Below are 15327 nucleotides of genomic sequence, written 5' to 3' on the forward strand. Positions count from 1 at the left end.
TTTAAAAATATGACCAAAAAATTAAATATTAAATATTTATTCTAAAAACATTTTAAATATCAGATGGTAATACAATTTTTTGTAAATATTATTATAAAAATAATAGCTTTTATCTTTAAAATTAGATTATTTTATGTCAAATGATTTTTTTAAAAAATTTCTTTATTTTGAATGACCAAATTATTTTGAAAAATAAAAAATTTAGAGATCAAATTTTGTTTTGAATTATTTTTTGTATTTTCTAAATATTTATTCAAATATTATCACAAAAATTCAAATCAAATAAATAAGTCATTTGTTAAATACAAAATTATTTTTGTCACTTATAAAAAATATAATATTTATTAGTTATTCTTATTATATTTTTAAATAATTCAAAAATTATTTCAAATATGAAATTGATAGTTAACTCTTTAGTAAATATATGATTCAAGATTGAAGTATAAAACATTTAATGAATATCTATTTAAGACCTTTTATTGAATTTAGTGAATATTAATGTAACTAAGATTTTCTTCGTATATGTAAATATAAATTGTCTTGGACTCATCAAGAGTTGATTCACAACATAAATTTAGAGATATTCGAATGTAATAATAGACACCAAAATATACATAATAAAATAAATTTTGTAAGATATTACAATACAATAAAAAATATGAACAAAAATATATTTGTAAGTAGTCTCGTAAATATAAATGGTGTCGTATAAATCAATACTACTGTATGTATACATTATACGAATAACCATATACGTTAGTCCATATGTGTAAAAGTAAATAGTACTGTACACGTATAAATAAATTGTACTATATACGGTCAGATAATATTTATATGAATAGTAATTTGTATTAATATTTAAAATAAGTCTTATTATTCTATTAATTTTTATAATTTTATTAATTTATAATTAGATTTTTATAATTTTTTAATTAGAATTTTTATATTATTTTTATTTTTATAATTAATTTTTTTTAATATAAAAAATATTAGAATTAATTGGATATTTTTTTATAAATTAAATTAAAAGTATTTATAATTCAAAATTTAATTAGATTTTTTACTATATATATATTAAAAAAAATATTATGCTATTTTTAATAATATTTTTCGTATACAAATTATTTAATTATAAAATTAAAAATAGTATAAAAATTTAATTAAAACTAAAAAAAATTAACAGAATAAATAAACTTATTTAAAATAAATATCTCAAAATTGAATAAAAACGACAACCTAAATTTCGACAAAAGTTTTACTATATTTAAGATCATTACACTGTATTCTTTCTATACCGTTTTACACATCTAAGAGATAAATATAGTGTTTTTTAATGCATGACATCTGCTTCTTCCTATTCAAACCACAATTGCATGATAATTTATTACTAATGAACAATAGAGATGACACCTAGAAAATATCTAAGATATATAAACCTATACCCTGCATATTTGAGAATTATTCGCACTTTCTAGTTTTTCTCAAAAAAATATTTAATATTTATTTCTCAGCAGTTTAATTATTAATTGCTTTTGTCACTAAAGAGAAATCCTTCTTTAAATTATCGGTGAAAGCTTCGACATAGTTTACTTGCAATTTTTTTAAATAAGACTTGATAACTCAAACTTTAAGTCGGACTAGAGTAGTTAGCACTGTTTTAAATTTGTTAGAATTAGTTAGTATTAGGTGATTGTTATGGTACGATGATAAATTTATACGTATTGATACGTTTAAAATATGGACAAATAGTAACAAGTCACGTGGAATTTATTTTCCACATCAACATTTAATTTTTTCTTTTTTAAATATATAATATATCACCACTTTTACTAAAATACCCTTTTAATTAAATAAAAAAAATTATTTATTTATTTAATTTTATAAAAAGACTTAAACATCCTTCCTTTATTTGATTAGACAAAAATACCCTTTTAATACCCCAATCTTTCTCCCCAAATCAAAAAAGAAAGTTGAAACAGAAACCTAGCTTCTCCACCACCGTCGCAAGGACTGTCGCCGTCCGTCGCTCTCAGGCACTACCATCGTTGTCTGGTCGTCCGTGCTTCTTCCTCCTTCAAGAATCGCAGCTTCTTCTTCCTCGAGCTCGGCGCGTCAATTCCTGGTATTCATCTGCTCCATTGCGCTCCTGTCGCCGTCCGTCGGGCGCTCAGTCACCATCGTCTTCGTCTGGTCGTCGCAGATTCTTCCAATCCACCACCGTCTTTTGAGTTGTGTTCGTCGCCTGGCCTCTGTCTCCGTTACGATTCTGCCCCCCTCTTCTCAGACTACTCAGAAGAAAAACCCATCTCCATTCCAGTTTCTTTCCTTCAAGTTCAGAGAGCAGAAGCTCAACCAAGAAAAAAACTTTAGACTTCGACGGTCAGTTCACTGCTAACTTCTTTTGCGTTTTTTATTTATACCATGTTTAATTATTATTTGATTACTGAATATTTGAATATTTTGTGTTTTAATTTTTTATTGAATGATTATTTGATTACTAATGAAGAGTGAAACAAATTGTGTTGTTCCTTATTCAGAGCTTGGATAGGCTTGTGCTTTGCTTGGGTTATTTTTGGATCCGGTATAAGAAGATCAAGAATGTTGCTACTGAAGATTATAGTGATTTGGATCTTGAATCTGGGGAGAAGAAAGGGTTCTTTCCTATGGTGTTAGTCCAGATCCCCATGTGCAATGAGAGAGAGAGGTAAGATAAAGATACAATGATGATTTGATTGATTTCTCTGTTTGGATTAGTCTATTTGTGGGTTCAACTTGCTTTGAAAAATTAGCCAATTTGTGTTCCTAGGATGGAATTTCAAGTTTTAGTTGTAAGTTTGGATTAATTGAATGGTATATATTTGTAAAGCCTTAAAGCTTTGGATCAAGAAGTGATGCTTGACTTGTTTTGTCATTTATTGCTTAACTTGTTAATTTGGATTTCTTCCAATTTGGACTCCACTTAACTACTTGAAACCAACATAATCTACCTCCAAACCTAATAATGTGGTTTGTTGATCCAATCAAGTTGATTGTGTTCTTCAGGTTTATCAGCAATCAATTGGTGCTGTTTGCAATTTGGATTGGCCTAAGTCCAAGTTGCTAATTCAAGTTCTAGACGATTCAGATGATCCAATAACTCAGTCTTTGATCAGTGATGAGGTGAAGCAATGGCAACAAGAGGGTGCCAACATGGTGTATCGGCATAGGGTGATCAGAGAGGGTTACAAGGCAGGTAACTTGAAATCTGCCATGAGTTGTAGCTATGTGAAAGACTACAAGTTTGTCACAATTTTCGATGCTGATTTCCAGCCTACTGCTGATTTCCTTAAAAGAACAATTCCTCATTTTAAGGTGATTCATTAATTCATTAAATTCAATGCCCTTACTAGAAATTTAGCATCTATTGTTGGATGGATGTTTCTGCTATAGTCAACTAAATTTATTTAGTTTGATACTATGCAGGATAACGACGAATTGGGATTAGTTCAAACGAGATGGTCTTTTGTGAACAAGGATGAGAACCTTTTAACACGGTTGCAGAACATTAATTTGGCTTTTCATTTTGAGGTTGAGCAGCAAGTAAATGGGATCTTCCTTAATTTCTTTGGGTTCAATGGCACCGCCGGAGTGTGGAGAATTAAGGCCTTGGAGGATGCCGGTGGTTGGTTGGAGAGGACCACTGTTGAGGACATGGACATTGCCGTTCGAGCTCATCTTCATTGCTGGAAATTCATCTTCCTCAATGATGTTGAGGTTTGCCCTACTACTTTAATTTTCTACCAAACTATTAAATTATTAGATTAAACTAGGTATTTAATCCCTCTAAGACATGCTTAGTCCTCCTTAAATAGTTAAATATATACATCAACATTGCTTTAGTCTCTAAAAGTTACATGTGACATCAATAAACCAATGTCATGAATCTTTCAGGGATCAAATTGATCTTGCATGTATCGTTGAGGGACGACGGCTAGCTTAGCCTAAATTTTGTTATTCAGTCATCTTCTATCATACTAATTGTAACTTGTTACTATTTTCAGTGTCAATGTGAGCTACCAGAATCTTATGAAGCTTATAGGAAACAGCAACATAGATGGCATTCCGGACCAATGCAATTGTTTCGCCTTTGTTTGCCCGCCATCATACGCTCGAAGGTAAGCATCGCACTATGCATATCTCAATTCAGTACCTTGTTTATATGGCAATAATCAAGACCTTAACATCTATTGCTAGTGCTTATACAAGTCATTACCAATTATGTTCTGCTAGATAAGCTTATCAAAGAAATTCAACAGCATATTTATGTTCTTTCTTCTTAGAAAATTGATACTACCCTTCTATTCATTCACACTATTCTGCATAATTCTGCAAGAGAAGAAGAAAATTGCATCATCATCATCATCATCAAAGAAGAATAAGAAGCATAATAGAATATATATGAAGGAACTTGCTTTGGTCGTTTTGCTTCTAACAGCCTCAGCAAGGTCTCTTCTTTCAGCACAAGGAATCCATTTCTACTTCTTTCCACCAGCGGGTCATGTCCAACCACCCCCTCCACCAGCTCCAATTCTCGAGGTGGTCAGCAAAAAGGTTGGAAGTCTACCCAACAGGAGAGGGCCGGGAAGGCGTGGAAGAGATAGGAAAACTAGTAATAGGCGCCACCGCAAAGTTGTTGCTGGAAGTAAAGACATGGACACAGCAAGTTAAAAAGAGTTTTGTCTGGGTGATTATACTATTTTTTTCTTTTGTTTCTGATATTCCACATACGAAAATCATTCATTGGAGAGCAGGAGGAGAAGATGCAAGATGTATGTTGTAATTTGATTATCTCATTCTTTTTTTGTTATTTTGTGCAATTGTCTATCTAAATTAATTTTTTGTACATATAGCAACATCTTCAATAATTATTTATAAACATGGGTTACCACTGAATTCCTCACTTGGCAACCCATTCTGCTATAGTACTTTCCTCACATGACCTTGTTCTTTCTTTTAAGTTATCTTTACAACTAATTTTAAATTGTAAGGTTTTCAAAAACATGCAAAAACAACGAAGAAAACCTCATATATGTTCATGGCCGTTTCACAAAAACAATATATCCATCCATGCAGCAGTTATTAGAAATTCACTTTCAAAAAGAAAACATTTCTGTTCACCAAAACATTAATGATAACAAAAGATAAAAGTAAACCGAGATAACAGATAACTTGGGACTAAGCAACAAACTCAGCTGCTATACTTAATATATGGCACATCAATTGTCAAATCAGTAAAATAAAAACTACTTTTATTTTTCTTACACCAAACAGAAATCAAAGGTAGAGAAAAATCTAGAAAGTTTGCTGATTCTATGCCTTGAAGTCAAAATTACTAGCCGATTTTTGCTTACTTCTTAAGTTAGCCAACATCCTTGCAGCAGCCGAGTCTCTTGCTTCGCGAGGATTGGAACAAGTGTCACCCCCCAATGAACACTCGAAGTCGGGTCATTTAAAGGTCACCAAAGCTCGGAATCCACCTTCATTAAGCAATATATATATATATATATATATATATATATATATATATATATATATATATATATATAGTGCATGTGAAATACATGATAATTCTTCAACATAGATATACAAGCAACATAACTGTGTATCACAAGAATCTTGGCTTCTACACCTAAATTGGACAACTTATCGTCTGATGGAGATACTCGATACATTGGTATGGTCCAAATATTTTCATTACATATACTGTCTAGTTCCTGCAAGATTAAACAAAGATCTGAGTACTTGCATGGAGATCAAAGGAACAGGTGCCATTGACTGCTAACTAACAGGTCATGAACATAAGAATAGATTCGTTGAAACAGATTTAACAAGGCATCATAGATTCGTTAAACCGGTTCCTCTTGTTTTACTCAAACACATAACTTAAGCATGTGAATGCACCACAAACACCAATCACAACATGCTTAATTTAGTATTAGGTTGGAAATTGTCTTGCCTGGCAAGCACTTTGTGCAATGAGTACAGACTCTCTCCAACTTTTCGTCTCATTAAATGGAGCTAAGCATGGATCCTCAAGATTTTTTCTTATCCCTCCATGATTTCCTTCCCATGAATAATTACAACCCTCTATAATGGCGTCTATCGTTGTTTCCAGACTATCTTCCACATCTGTCAAGCAAGCAAAACCAATCAACATCTTTTCAACCCACACATTGACAAAGTTTAAATGATAGGTGAAAATATAAGTTTGCTTAAGTCAATTATGCTCTCAAATAATATGCCTTCCATGCAAACAAAATTTGATGTGGTCATGAAATAGGGAAAATGCCAATAAGGAAATAATAGGCATCTTTTTTGAGATTTTGCTTTGTGAAATAAGGATTAGTATCGAAATAAAACTCAAGCTTGAAACCTTTTGGGTTGTCTATCCTACTCCACTTGATATCTTTGAGAAACTTGAGAGCACCTTCATCATGCTCTGAAATCTATTTCACAAAGACTTAAAATGAGCTTGGTTGCAAGACATAAAATAAACATTTCAAAGAAAAAAGGAGTTACTATTGAATAGAACTAACTAACCTCTTAAGCTAACACTAAGACTTGGTTGCAAGACATAAAATAAATATTTAAAAAAAAGGAGTTACTATTGATAGAACCAACTAACCTCTTCAGCTAACACTTCATTGTTTTTCATTGCATTGAGCCAAAAAGCAAGTACTCCTTTTTCTACAAAACCAAATCAAAGTGTTATCAGTGAATGAATTGAAATGCTATTTAAGGAAAATGTGTGATCTTGTAATTAGTACCTTCGTCCTCTTCAGCACCTGTAGTTTTCTCCTCTGCTATTCCTTCAGTGACACCATTAACTATCTCAAAGCGCTGCATCTATTAAGAAATGGTTGAGGGATACATATTTTTTTTGCTTTTTTTGGTAAAAGGATTACATAAAATAGAATGTAATCAAATAAAACGGATCCGCAGATCACAGTGTATTAAGACTCCCAGGTTCCTATCAAAATGTGAAACAAATGAACATTCTTACTCTTGGTCCAATCATAAGACTGGCTGTATTTTCCTTTTGTCAGTTGGGGGTTTAGCTTGTTTGCTTTTATTTGATCCAAATACCCGAATGGGGTATATGTTTAGTTTACAGTTTTTTATTTTAATTCATTCAGGGGAAACAAGCTATCGGTTGAAGTATATTATGCAAAAACAAACTGAAATCATGAAGCAATGTACAATATAAAAACTGTAGAGATAAATATAATAGGGGGTGTTTGAGCAAGACAACAATAAATTGTAAGCCCGGTCATATGAATACTGTAGCATACACAAGTAGTACATAGAAAACATAATAGGAGGTGCTTGAGCAAGCCAGCAACAAATTCAAGGTTCGATGATAATCAGTAACAAATTCAACTCTGATGATTTTTAGCAAAGACAAAAAAAATTAAACTCGGTGATTATTCAGCAATACAGCAACAAATTCAAGATTCAATCGCTAACAAATTAATTGATTACCAATTCAACATCATCTCAAAATACAAGGAGAAGAGAATCTGGAAAAGGGAGTATAGGGAAAGTGATGATGCATGGACTTACCAAGGGCGACTGGGTGACGAAGAGGACCCGACCCCAGAAGAGGACGAGCGACGAAGCAAGTGACGACCCTACGACAGTCCATGATCCACGGTGACTTGCGACGGTGAGTACTTGAAACCAGAAGACGACGAGCGACGACGATCCGACGAGTGCTTCTGTCGCCGGCGAGGAAGAGCCCAGGGAAGGCCGCGAGACGTTGAAATGCCGGCAACGATAGGAGATGAACAACGAGACGCCGGTGAGTGTGACTGTGTGAACGAGTAGAGACTCTAGTGGCAGTGAGAGAGGAGAGAGTTTGAGTCTCAGAATTGGGAATGAGAGAGAAGCTCGTTGAGAGTGTGCTGGTGAAAAACCCAGGAAGATGAAGACATGAAACTCTGTTCTTTTATTTTTTTTTGTCAATTTTTCAGATGATTTTTTTGGTATGAACAATTAGAGATGGGGGTTGTGTGAGAACCCAGTAAACAAAGAACAAAGAGATTTTGTTTAATACTTTTTAAATTTATTTAATTTTTTTGGTATGAATAATTGATTAGGGTTTATGAAGAGACAAATAATTTTGTTAAATGTATTTTTGTTTTTATTTTTTAGATTATTTAAAATTTAAAATTAAACAATTTAATTAATCTAAAAGAGTAATTTTTGTCTAATATATACAAAAAAGGGTATTTAAGTCTTTTTATAAAATTAAATAAATAAATATTTTTTATTTTTATTTAATTAAAAGGGTATTTTAGTAAAAGTGGTGATATAATATATATTTAAAAAAGAAAAAATTAAATGCTAACGTGGAAAATAAATTCCACGTGGCTTGTTACTACTTGTCCATATTTTAAACGTATCGGTACGTATGAATTTATTATCGTACCGTAGCAATCACCTTAGTATTAACTCTATTTATAGTTAGTTAGTCTTCTTAATAAATTTATGTATAAATACATAAACATGTGGCTGATAGAATTAATTTAATTTTTGCAATTTCTCTCGATAAGAAAATGTGCAAGAGAAACATTCTCTTTATACTCTATTAATTATTGAGTTATTCTTTTTAGATGCAGCTCGAATTCACCTTTCATTATGGTGCAGTGAGCGTGGAGGCTAAATTCTGAAGGTCGAGTAAATTCGAACAAATAGTATGAGAGAAGTAATTGGCGCATCAAATCGAATTCACATTCGAAACTTCAATTCCAATTTCTTGCCTCAAACCCTAGATATTCGATTCCTGATTGTGATTGACGCATCGGATTCTCATTCGCAACTTCAATTTCAATTTCTTGCATCAAAACCCTTGATATTCAATTCCTGATCCAATTCTTCCCCAAATTCTTCAACTTCCAATTTCTCTTCGCTTCTGTCCAATTCTTCCTCTTCTCTTCGCTCACACGATAGAGATTGATGATATTACAATAAACTTAGCAAAATTTATGTTTTTCCAATTTAGAGAAGAAGTTCTGAATCTTGAACGCTAAAAGATTCATTGATACATATGGCGCCAGATTAGAAAAACGAGCTTCCAAACATGGACATGCACACCTTTGCGAATATGATGAATTAATTTAACATCATGCAGTCTCAGCATGCAAGGAACAATATGAGTCTTTTCACAGATCCACTAAGCCCGTACTACCTTTATTCTGGTGAAAGTCCAGGATCCCCTCTGATCGCTACGATCTTGGCTTTTTCAAACTACCACAGTAGGGAAAGAGCAATGTGGAGAGCGTTGAGGTCAAAAAATAAGGTAAAATTTGTTGATGGTTCAATTGAAAAATTATATGTGAATGATCCATTGTATGAAGCATGGGATAGATGCAACAATTACATTGTTTCTTAGATAACCTTGGCATTAAGTCCAGAAATTGTTCAAAGTGTGATCTAGCACGATGTTGTAGCAGATTTGTGGCGAGACCTAAAACACAGGTATAGTCAATGAGATGTATTCAAGATGGTCGAACTTGATGATGAGCTAAGCGCAATCAAGCAAGGTGAACTCTCTGACAACATACTTCACCGAATTGAATGCAATTTGAGAAGAACTTGAAAACCTACGACCTATATCTCTTGTGTAACGTGTGCAGCAACTAATTATGTGTGTGGTTTGGAGATTGTCAGAAAATACATATGTCGTGTGATTCTTGAAAGGATTATTGAAGTTTAATCTCATGTAAAGTCTCAAGTCATGTTGATAAATCCAATGTCAAAGATTGATCAAGCTTTCTCCTTGCTACTTCAGCAAGAAAGGCAAATACATCAGCCTGAATTTATACTCGATGCCAGAACCCTGATGAGCACTTCAAGCAAAACTGCTCAAGAAAATAGAGGAATGAGGCATGGCAGAGGAGCTATCAGAGAAAGAGAAAGAGGATATATTGGCATTTGGACACAAGTTGTCAAAGATAGAAAATAATTTTGATTTGATTCATTTAAATATATGAGGACCATTAATCACTTATCTACTGCTGGTCACAAATATTTTCTTACATTGTAGATGATAGAAATAGATATACATGGCTTTTTTTATGAAATTAAAGTCTGAAGTCAAAGACTTAATCAAGAGCTTTGTAACACTATTCCAAACTCAGTTCAACAAAACAATTAAAAAGATCCGAACTGACAATGGAATAGAGTTCCAAATGCAAGCATACTATGAAGCCATGGGCATTATCCACCAAATTAGTTGTGTTGAATCTCCTCAAAAAAATGGCATTGTTGAGAGAAAACATCAACATATATTAGAAGTGACTCAAGCACTCATGTTTCAAGCAAATATTCCAAAATATTTTTGAAACTATGCAAGTGCTCAAGCCATTCACATAATCAATAGGATTTCCAGCACAATTTTAAAAAATAAGTTCCCATACTAAATTCTATATGACAAACTACCAGATATCAACTACTTTCGAGTATTTGGCTGTCTTGCTTATGCTACCACCACTTCAGCTCATCGAAAAAAAGTTGATTCAAGAGCCAAAAAATCCGTTTTTTTGGACATCAACAAGGAGTTAAAGGCTACCTTCTCTATGACCTAAAGACTAGAGAAATATTTCTTTTTAGAGATGTTAAGTTCTATGAGCACCTTTTTTCTTTTTCATTCGATTACTCATGGCATCTTTGATTCTATACCAGAACCAGAAAATCATATTCATCAATTCATAGATCTTCTTGATTCAATCATTCACTCTCATTCACAAAATATCACTCACTTCTCATCCAATAATACACGGTGTGCATCTCCTAATCCAAACACATCTCCTCAAATAGTTTTGAGTTCTCCCTCACACACATCACCATATAATCATTCACCATCACAGCATGCATTTCAAACCGCATCACACACTATTGCATAACATCAAAACACTACACTGTCTGCTAGGCCTATTAGGCGATCCTCAAGAGAATGGAGACCCCCTCTTACCTAAGAGACTTTCACTGCTCCTTATTAACCACAGGATCAACTTGCCAATCATCTTCAGCTCTTGCAACCCGATGTGTAGCGACTCTCAATTTTAAAAAAAAATATAAATATAAATAAATTATAATTTATTTTATAAAATTAGAGTTCCTTATTTTTAGAAAATTATTTTACTATCAGTAATTGAACTAATTTTATAACAATTTAAATTCAATCAAATTCATATTCTTATATATATATATATATAATATTTTACATAATTAAAACTATAATTCTAACAATTTATAATTAATAAAACTTATATGTATATCTTAATTTGAGTAATTGATATTTTAATTTAAAAATAGAGTTTAGTTAATAATATTATTATCGAGTTCGATAATTGCCGATATGAGTAAATATTGGTACTCTTTGGTGAGCTTAATTTTGCTAATATTTCACTAAATATCTTTCATCTTTAAGTTACTAATATCATATTAGTAATTTATATACATTTAACTTTATATATATTATTGCTATTAATTATATTATTATTATTATTATTATTATTATTATTATTATTATTATTATTAAAAGGCGGCAGCCATTTACCTAATGAAAAGTCGTTGTATACGTATACATATATATGATATATAGTTATGAGTATCATTAGCCTTATTATGTCATTATATATATATATATATATATATATATAAAGCATACGAAGGAATGAGTGGTGAGAGAGAAGAGTGACCGGGAGAGAAAAGCGTGAGAATGTAAATCTCCTCCAACCTTTTGTTTCGATTTCTTGCAATCCGTAACCCCAATAAAAAATCTAATCCGATAAAAGTATTTGTATCCTCCTCCTCTACACGTTGGCACTACTTTTGGTCGATGGAAGTTGACGGCGACGTAGCTCCTCTATCCTTTGATTTTGGCCAACGGGAGTTCTAGGAGGCACAGACGATTCTGGATGTTTTCTTCTTCGATGGCTCAGTCAGAAAGCTTCACTGGAGTTTCGAATATTTTGATTCCGTACAAAGGTATGATTTTGGTTTCTCGTAGTTAATGTTTAATGTCACGTGAAAACTTAGGCTAAAAGACCTTAAGATAGGAATGAACTAAATGTATAATTGACGGATTATGTATATGGTATAAAATGTGTGGTTTAGCTGTTGTTAGTAATTTGCTATTGAAGTTGGTTGGTTTTGGGAAAAAATTTAATATTGCTATTTGTTCGATCTTGAAATAATTTGTTACTGGAAATGATTTGAATGACTGAGAGGTGTTTGGTTGGTAGCTGGGACCCTTGAAGGGTTGGCAGAAATTCGAGTTTTAGAGGAGATACTACTAAAATTTCTATAAGAATTGGAGTTTTGATTTGAAGTGTTATTTTAAAAAGGAAAGAGATTATTACGTGGCTTGTGTATTTGAGACTATTTGTTGACCCTCTGTCGCAAGATGTGACCGGGCACTTTAACTCTCCAGATTCTCCCTATGGGCATGCATATATTGAATATATATATATATATATATATATATATATATATATATATGAATATTATATTTGAGTATGGAATACTATATTATTGAGCCTGGAGTTTGACTCCATGGAATACTATGTTATTGAGCTTGGAGTTTGACTCTATGAAATACTATATTATTGAGCTTGGGGATGCGCGCACAGAGAGACTGTCTAATGGTTAACTGTCAGGACATGTCGGATTGGCTGTATAACCGAGAGATGAGACTCATCAGCCATAAGATAGGCATACATCATATGAATTTGTTTGTCTGCTTAAGTGTGCATTGTTTTGGTTTGCTTAACTGTTTAATTTTGCTTATCTGCTACTTGTTCTACTTGCTGTAAATGCTTCTCTATCTGTGTTTTTCTTGCTTGAATTGTATGTGTATGTTTTCTGAGAAACCCCTCTTGGCAGAGGTGTGAAGGGGGGTTGTCCCACAGGTGATTCAGAGGATTAGAGGAGACAGAAAGTGGAATGTTCGGTTAAATTTAGATTCAGAACTTGAATACCTTAGATAACTTACCTAATTTCTGGTGTGTAGTTGACTCCTTGAACTGAAATATGAGTGTCGAAGTTCTAAGAATGCCTCTGGCTTTCCCGGGACCTTTTATATTAACTATGTGGGTACCTTTATCATACTGAGAACCTCCAGTTCTCATTCCATATATATTTTGTTATTTTTCAGATGCAGGTCGAGAGGCACCTCGTTGAGCGTCTGGAGAGCCTTCTTACAAGCGAAATACTATCTTTTGGACTGTCATATTTTCTTTTAGGCTATACATATATGTTTATAGAATCTTCGCATGTACATTTTGTGTTTTGTCCCTCCTAGAGGTTGACTTGGAGATACAGATGTTTATTTTGTAGTTTGAGTTTTATTTTGGGTTGTATATAAATATATATAATTATATACTCTGGCCGACCTTAGCTTCGCAGGTCGAGTCTGGAGCTTGCTATCTAAGTTTTGGAACTCTGATATATACATATGTTTTCAGTTTTGTTTTGATCTCACTTGTCCGTTCTACGAACATCCATGCGAGTGTGACACGATTTTCTGTTTATCATTTTTGTTTAGCTTATTCTTCAAGGCTTCTTGATATGATTTCATCCACTATATTTATGTACATATAATTTTCCTTTAGAGGTCATAATATCTTGCCACATCTACTTTACGACTTAAGCGTAAGGCACTGTGTGGTAGGGTGTTACACGATGCAAATATCCACTGAGTGATGTCTTATCCTACGAGTCACTGCCACCTTCACACCGTAGCACTTTCCACTATTAAAGAACAAAAAACCACCAGGCCTTAAGGTTGATGATTCTGCTTTGGTTTCCAAGCTTACGCGGTCGTTTTTTGGATTAAAACAAGCAAGTAGACAGTGGTACACCAAACTTGCCACCACTCTCATCAGTTTTGGGTACCATCAATCGAAGCATGATGATTGTCTCTTCACCAAGGGCTCTGATACTTCCTTCACCGCCATACTTGTGCATGTGGATGACCTCGTCTTGGTAGGAAACTGTATGGTTGAGATTCAGGCTGTCAAGGATCATTTGCACGAACTGTTCTAGATCAAGGACATTGGTGAACTTAAGTACTTTTTAGGCATCGAGTTTGACAGAAGTAGGTAGGGATTTGCAATGTACCATGCCTTGAACTACTTGAAGATTATGGAATGCTAGCTGCCAAGAGTGCCACAACTCCAATGAATTACTCCAGTCAACTATCAAAATCAATAGGAACAAGGTTAGAGACCAACAATGAATATCGAAGATTAATTGGGTGCCTACTCTACTTAGCAAATACAAGATCTGAAATCAGCTATGCAGTCGACAAGTTAAGCCAATTTTTGGAATGTCTCACTAACAAACACTTCGAAGCTTGCCTAAGAGTACTAAGATACTTGAAATCCTCCCCAGCACGAGGCCTATTTTTTTCCACCAAGTCCAATCTTAAAGTAATTGGCTATTCGGATAGCGATTGGGCTGCATGTCCCGATTCGAGAAGGCCAGTAACGAGCTATTGCTTCTTCCTGAGAATAAGTTTGATAACATGGAAGAGCAATAAGCAAAATGTGGTGACCACATCATCAGCAAAAGCTGAGTACAAAGCTCTCGCGGCATCAACATGTGAAGCCCAGTGGATACGTTTCATCATGAATGAGCTCAAATTTTCACCAATGAAGCCAATAGCCATCTACTGCGACAGCCAGACAGCATTACACATAGCTGCTAATTCAATGTTTCACGAGAAAACAAAGTATATAGAAGCGGATTGTCACATCATTTGCGACAAAGCCAAGGAACAAGTGATCAAACTACTGCCTATTAAGTTTGCAGAGCAAGCTGCAGATATCCTCACTAAAGCATTGATTCCCAAGTTATTTAATTCATGTCATCGCAAGTTCAGGCTCCTCAACATACATGTGCCTGACTTGAGGAAAGGCGTGACTTGATAACTGAAGCTTCAAGCCTGATTAGATTAGTTAGCACTGCTTTAAGTTTGTTAGAATTAGTTAGCATTAACTCTATTTATAGTTAGTCAGTTAGTCTTCTGAGCAAGCTTACGTATAAATACACAAACATGTGACTAATAGAGTTAGTTCAACCACTAATCCAATTTCTGCAATTTTTCTCAACAAGAAAATGTGCAGAGAAACATTCTCCTCACACTCCATTAGTTCTTGAATCACTTCCTTTAGATGCAGCTTAAACTCACCCTTCATCATTAAATGTATATTTTCAAATATTGTACAACTTTTTTTATTATTTGTATATTTTCCTTCTTTTTCAATGGTAATGTGATCA

The 15327-nt window shown here is 33.4% G+C and overlaps 2 protein-coding genes and 1 pseudogene across 2 annotated transcripts; 2 read left to right on the forward strand and 1 right to left on the reverse strand.

Moving 5' to 3' along the window:
- The first annotated feature begins 698 nt into the window (after positions 1 to 698).
- On the forward strand, positions 699 to 4707 carry LOC130956684 (probable xyloglucan glycosyltransferase 12). Its single transcript, XM_057883698.1, has 7 exons — positions 699 to 724; positions 2507 to 2700; positions 3041 to 3351; positions 3463 to 3753; positions 4041 to 4154; positions 4270 to 4362; positions 4414 to 4707. The coding sequence occupies exons 1-7, from the start codon at positions 699 to 701 to the stop codon at positions 4705 to 4707; spliced, it is 1323 nt and encodes a 440-aa protein (XP_057739681.1).
- Positions 4708 to 6952: 2245 nt separating this feature from the next.
- On the reverse strand, positions 6953 to 7063 carry LOC130959332 (small nucleolar RNA snoR2/U65; annotated as a pseudogene).
- Positions 7064 to 14195: 7132 nt separating this feature from the next.
- Positions 14196 to 14975, forward strand: LOC130956685 (secreted RxLR effector protein 161-like). Its single transcript, XM_057883699.1, has one exon. The coding sequence runs from the start codon at positions 14196 to 14198 to the stop codon at positions 14973 to 14975; it is 780 nt and encodes a 259-aa protein (XP_057739682.1).
- The last annotated feature ends 352 nt before the right edge of the window (positions 14976 to 15327 follow it).

This window comes from Arachis stenosperma, chromosome 10 (assembly GCF_014773155.1).
Source record: "Arachis stenosperma cultivar V10309 chromosome 10, arast.V10309.gnm1.PFL2, whole genome shotgun sequence".
Lineage (NCBI taxonomy): Eukaryota > Viridiplantae > Streptophyta > Magnoliopsida > Fabales > Fabaceae > Arachis > Arachis stenosperma.

Excerpts from the sequence above, each read along its gene's own strand:
- LOC130956685 (XM_057883699.1), top strand. The coding sequence starts at position 14,196 with ATGCTAGCTGCCAAGAGTGCCACAACTCCAATGAATTACTCCAGTCAA.
- LOC130956684 (XM_057883698.1), top strand. The coding sequence starts at position 699 with ATGGTGTCGTATAAATCAATACTACT. Across the intron at positions 3,754-4,040 it reads TCTTCCTCAATGATGTTGAG|TGTCAATGTGAGCTACCAGA; the intron begins GTTTGCCCTACT and ends TACTATTTTCAG. Across the intron at positions 4,363-4,413 it reads CATTCACACTATTCTGCATA|AATAAGAAGCATAATAGAAT; the intron begins ATTCTGCAAGAG and ends TCATCAAAGAAG.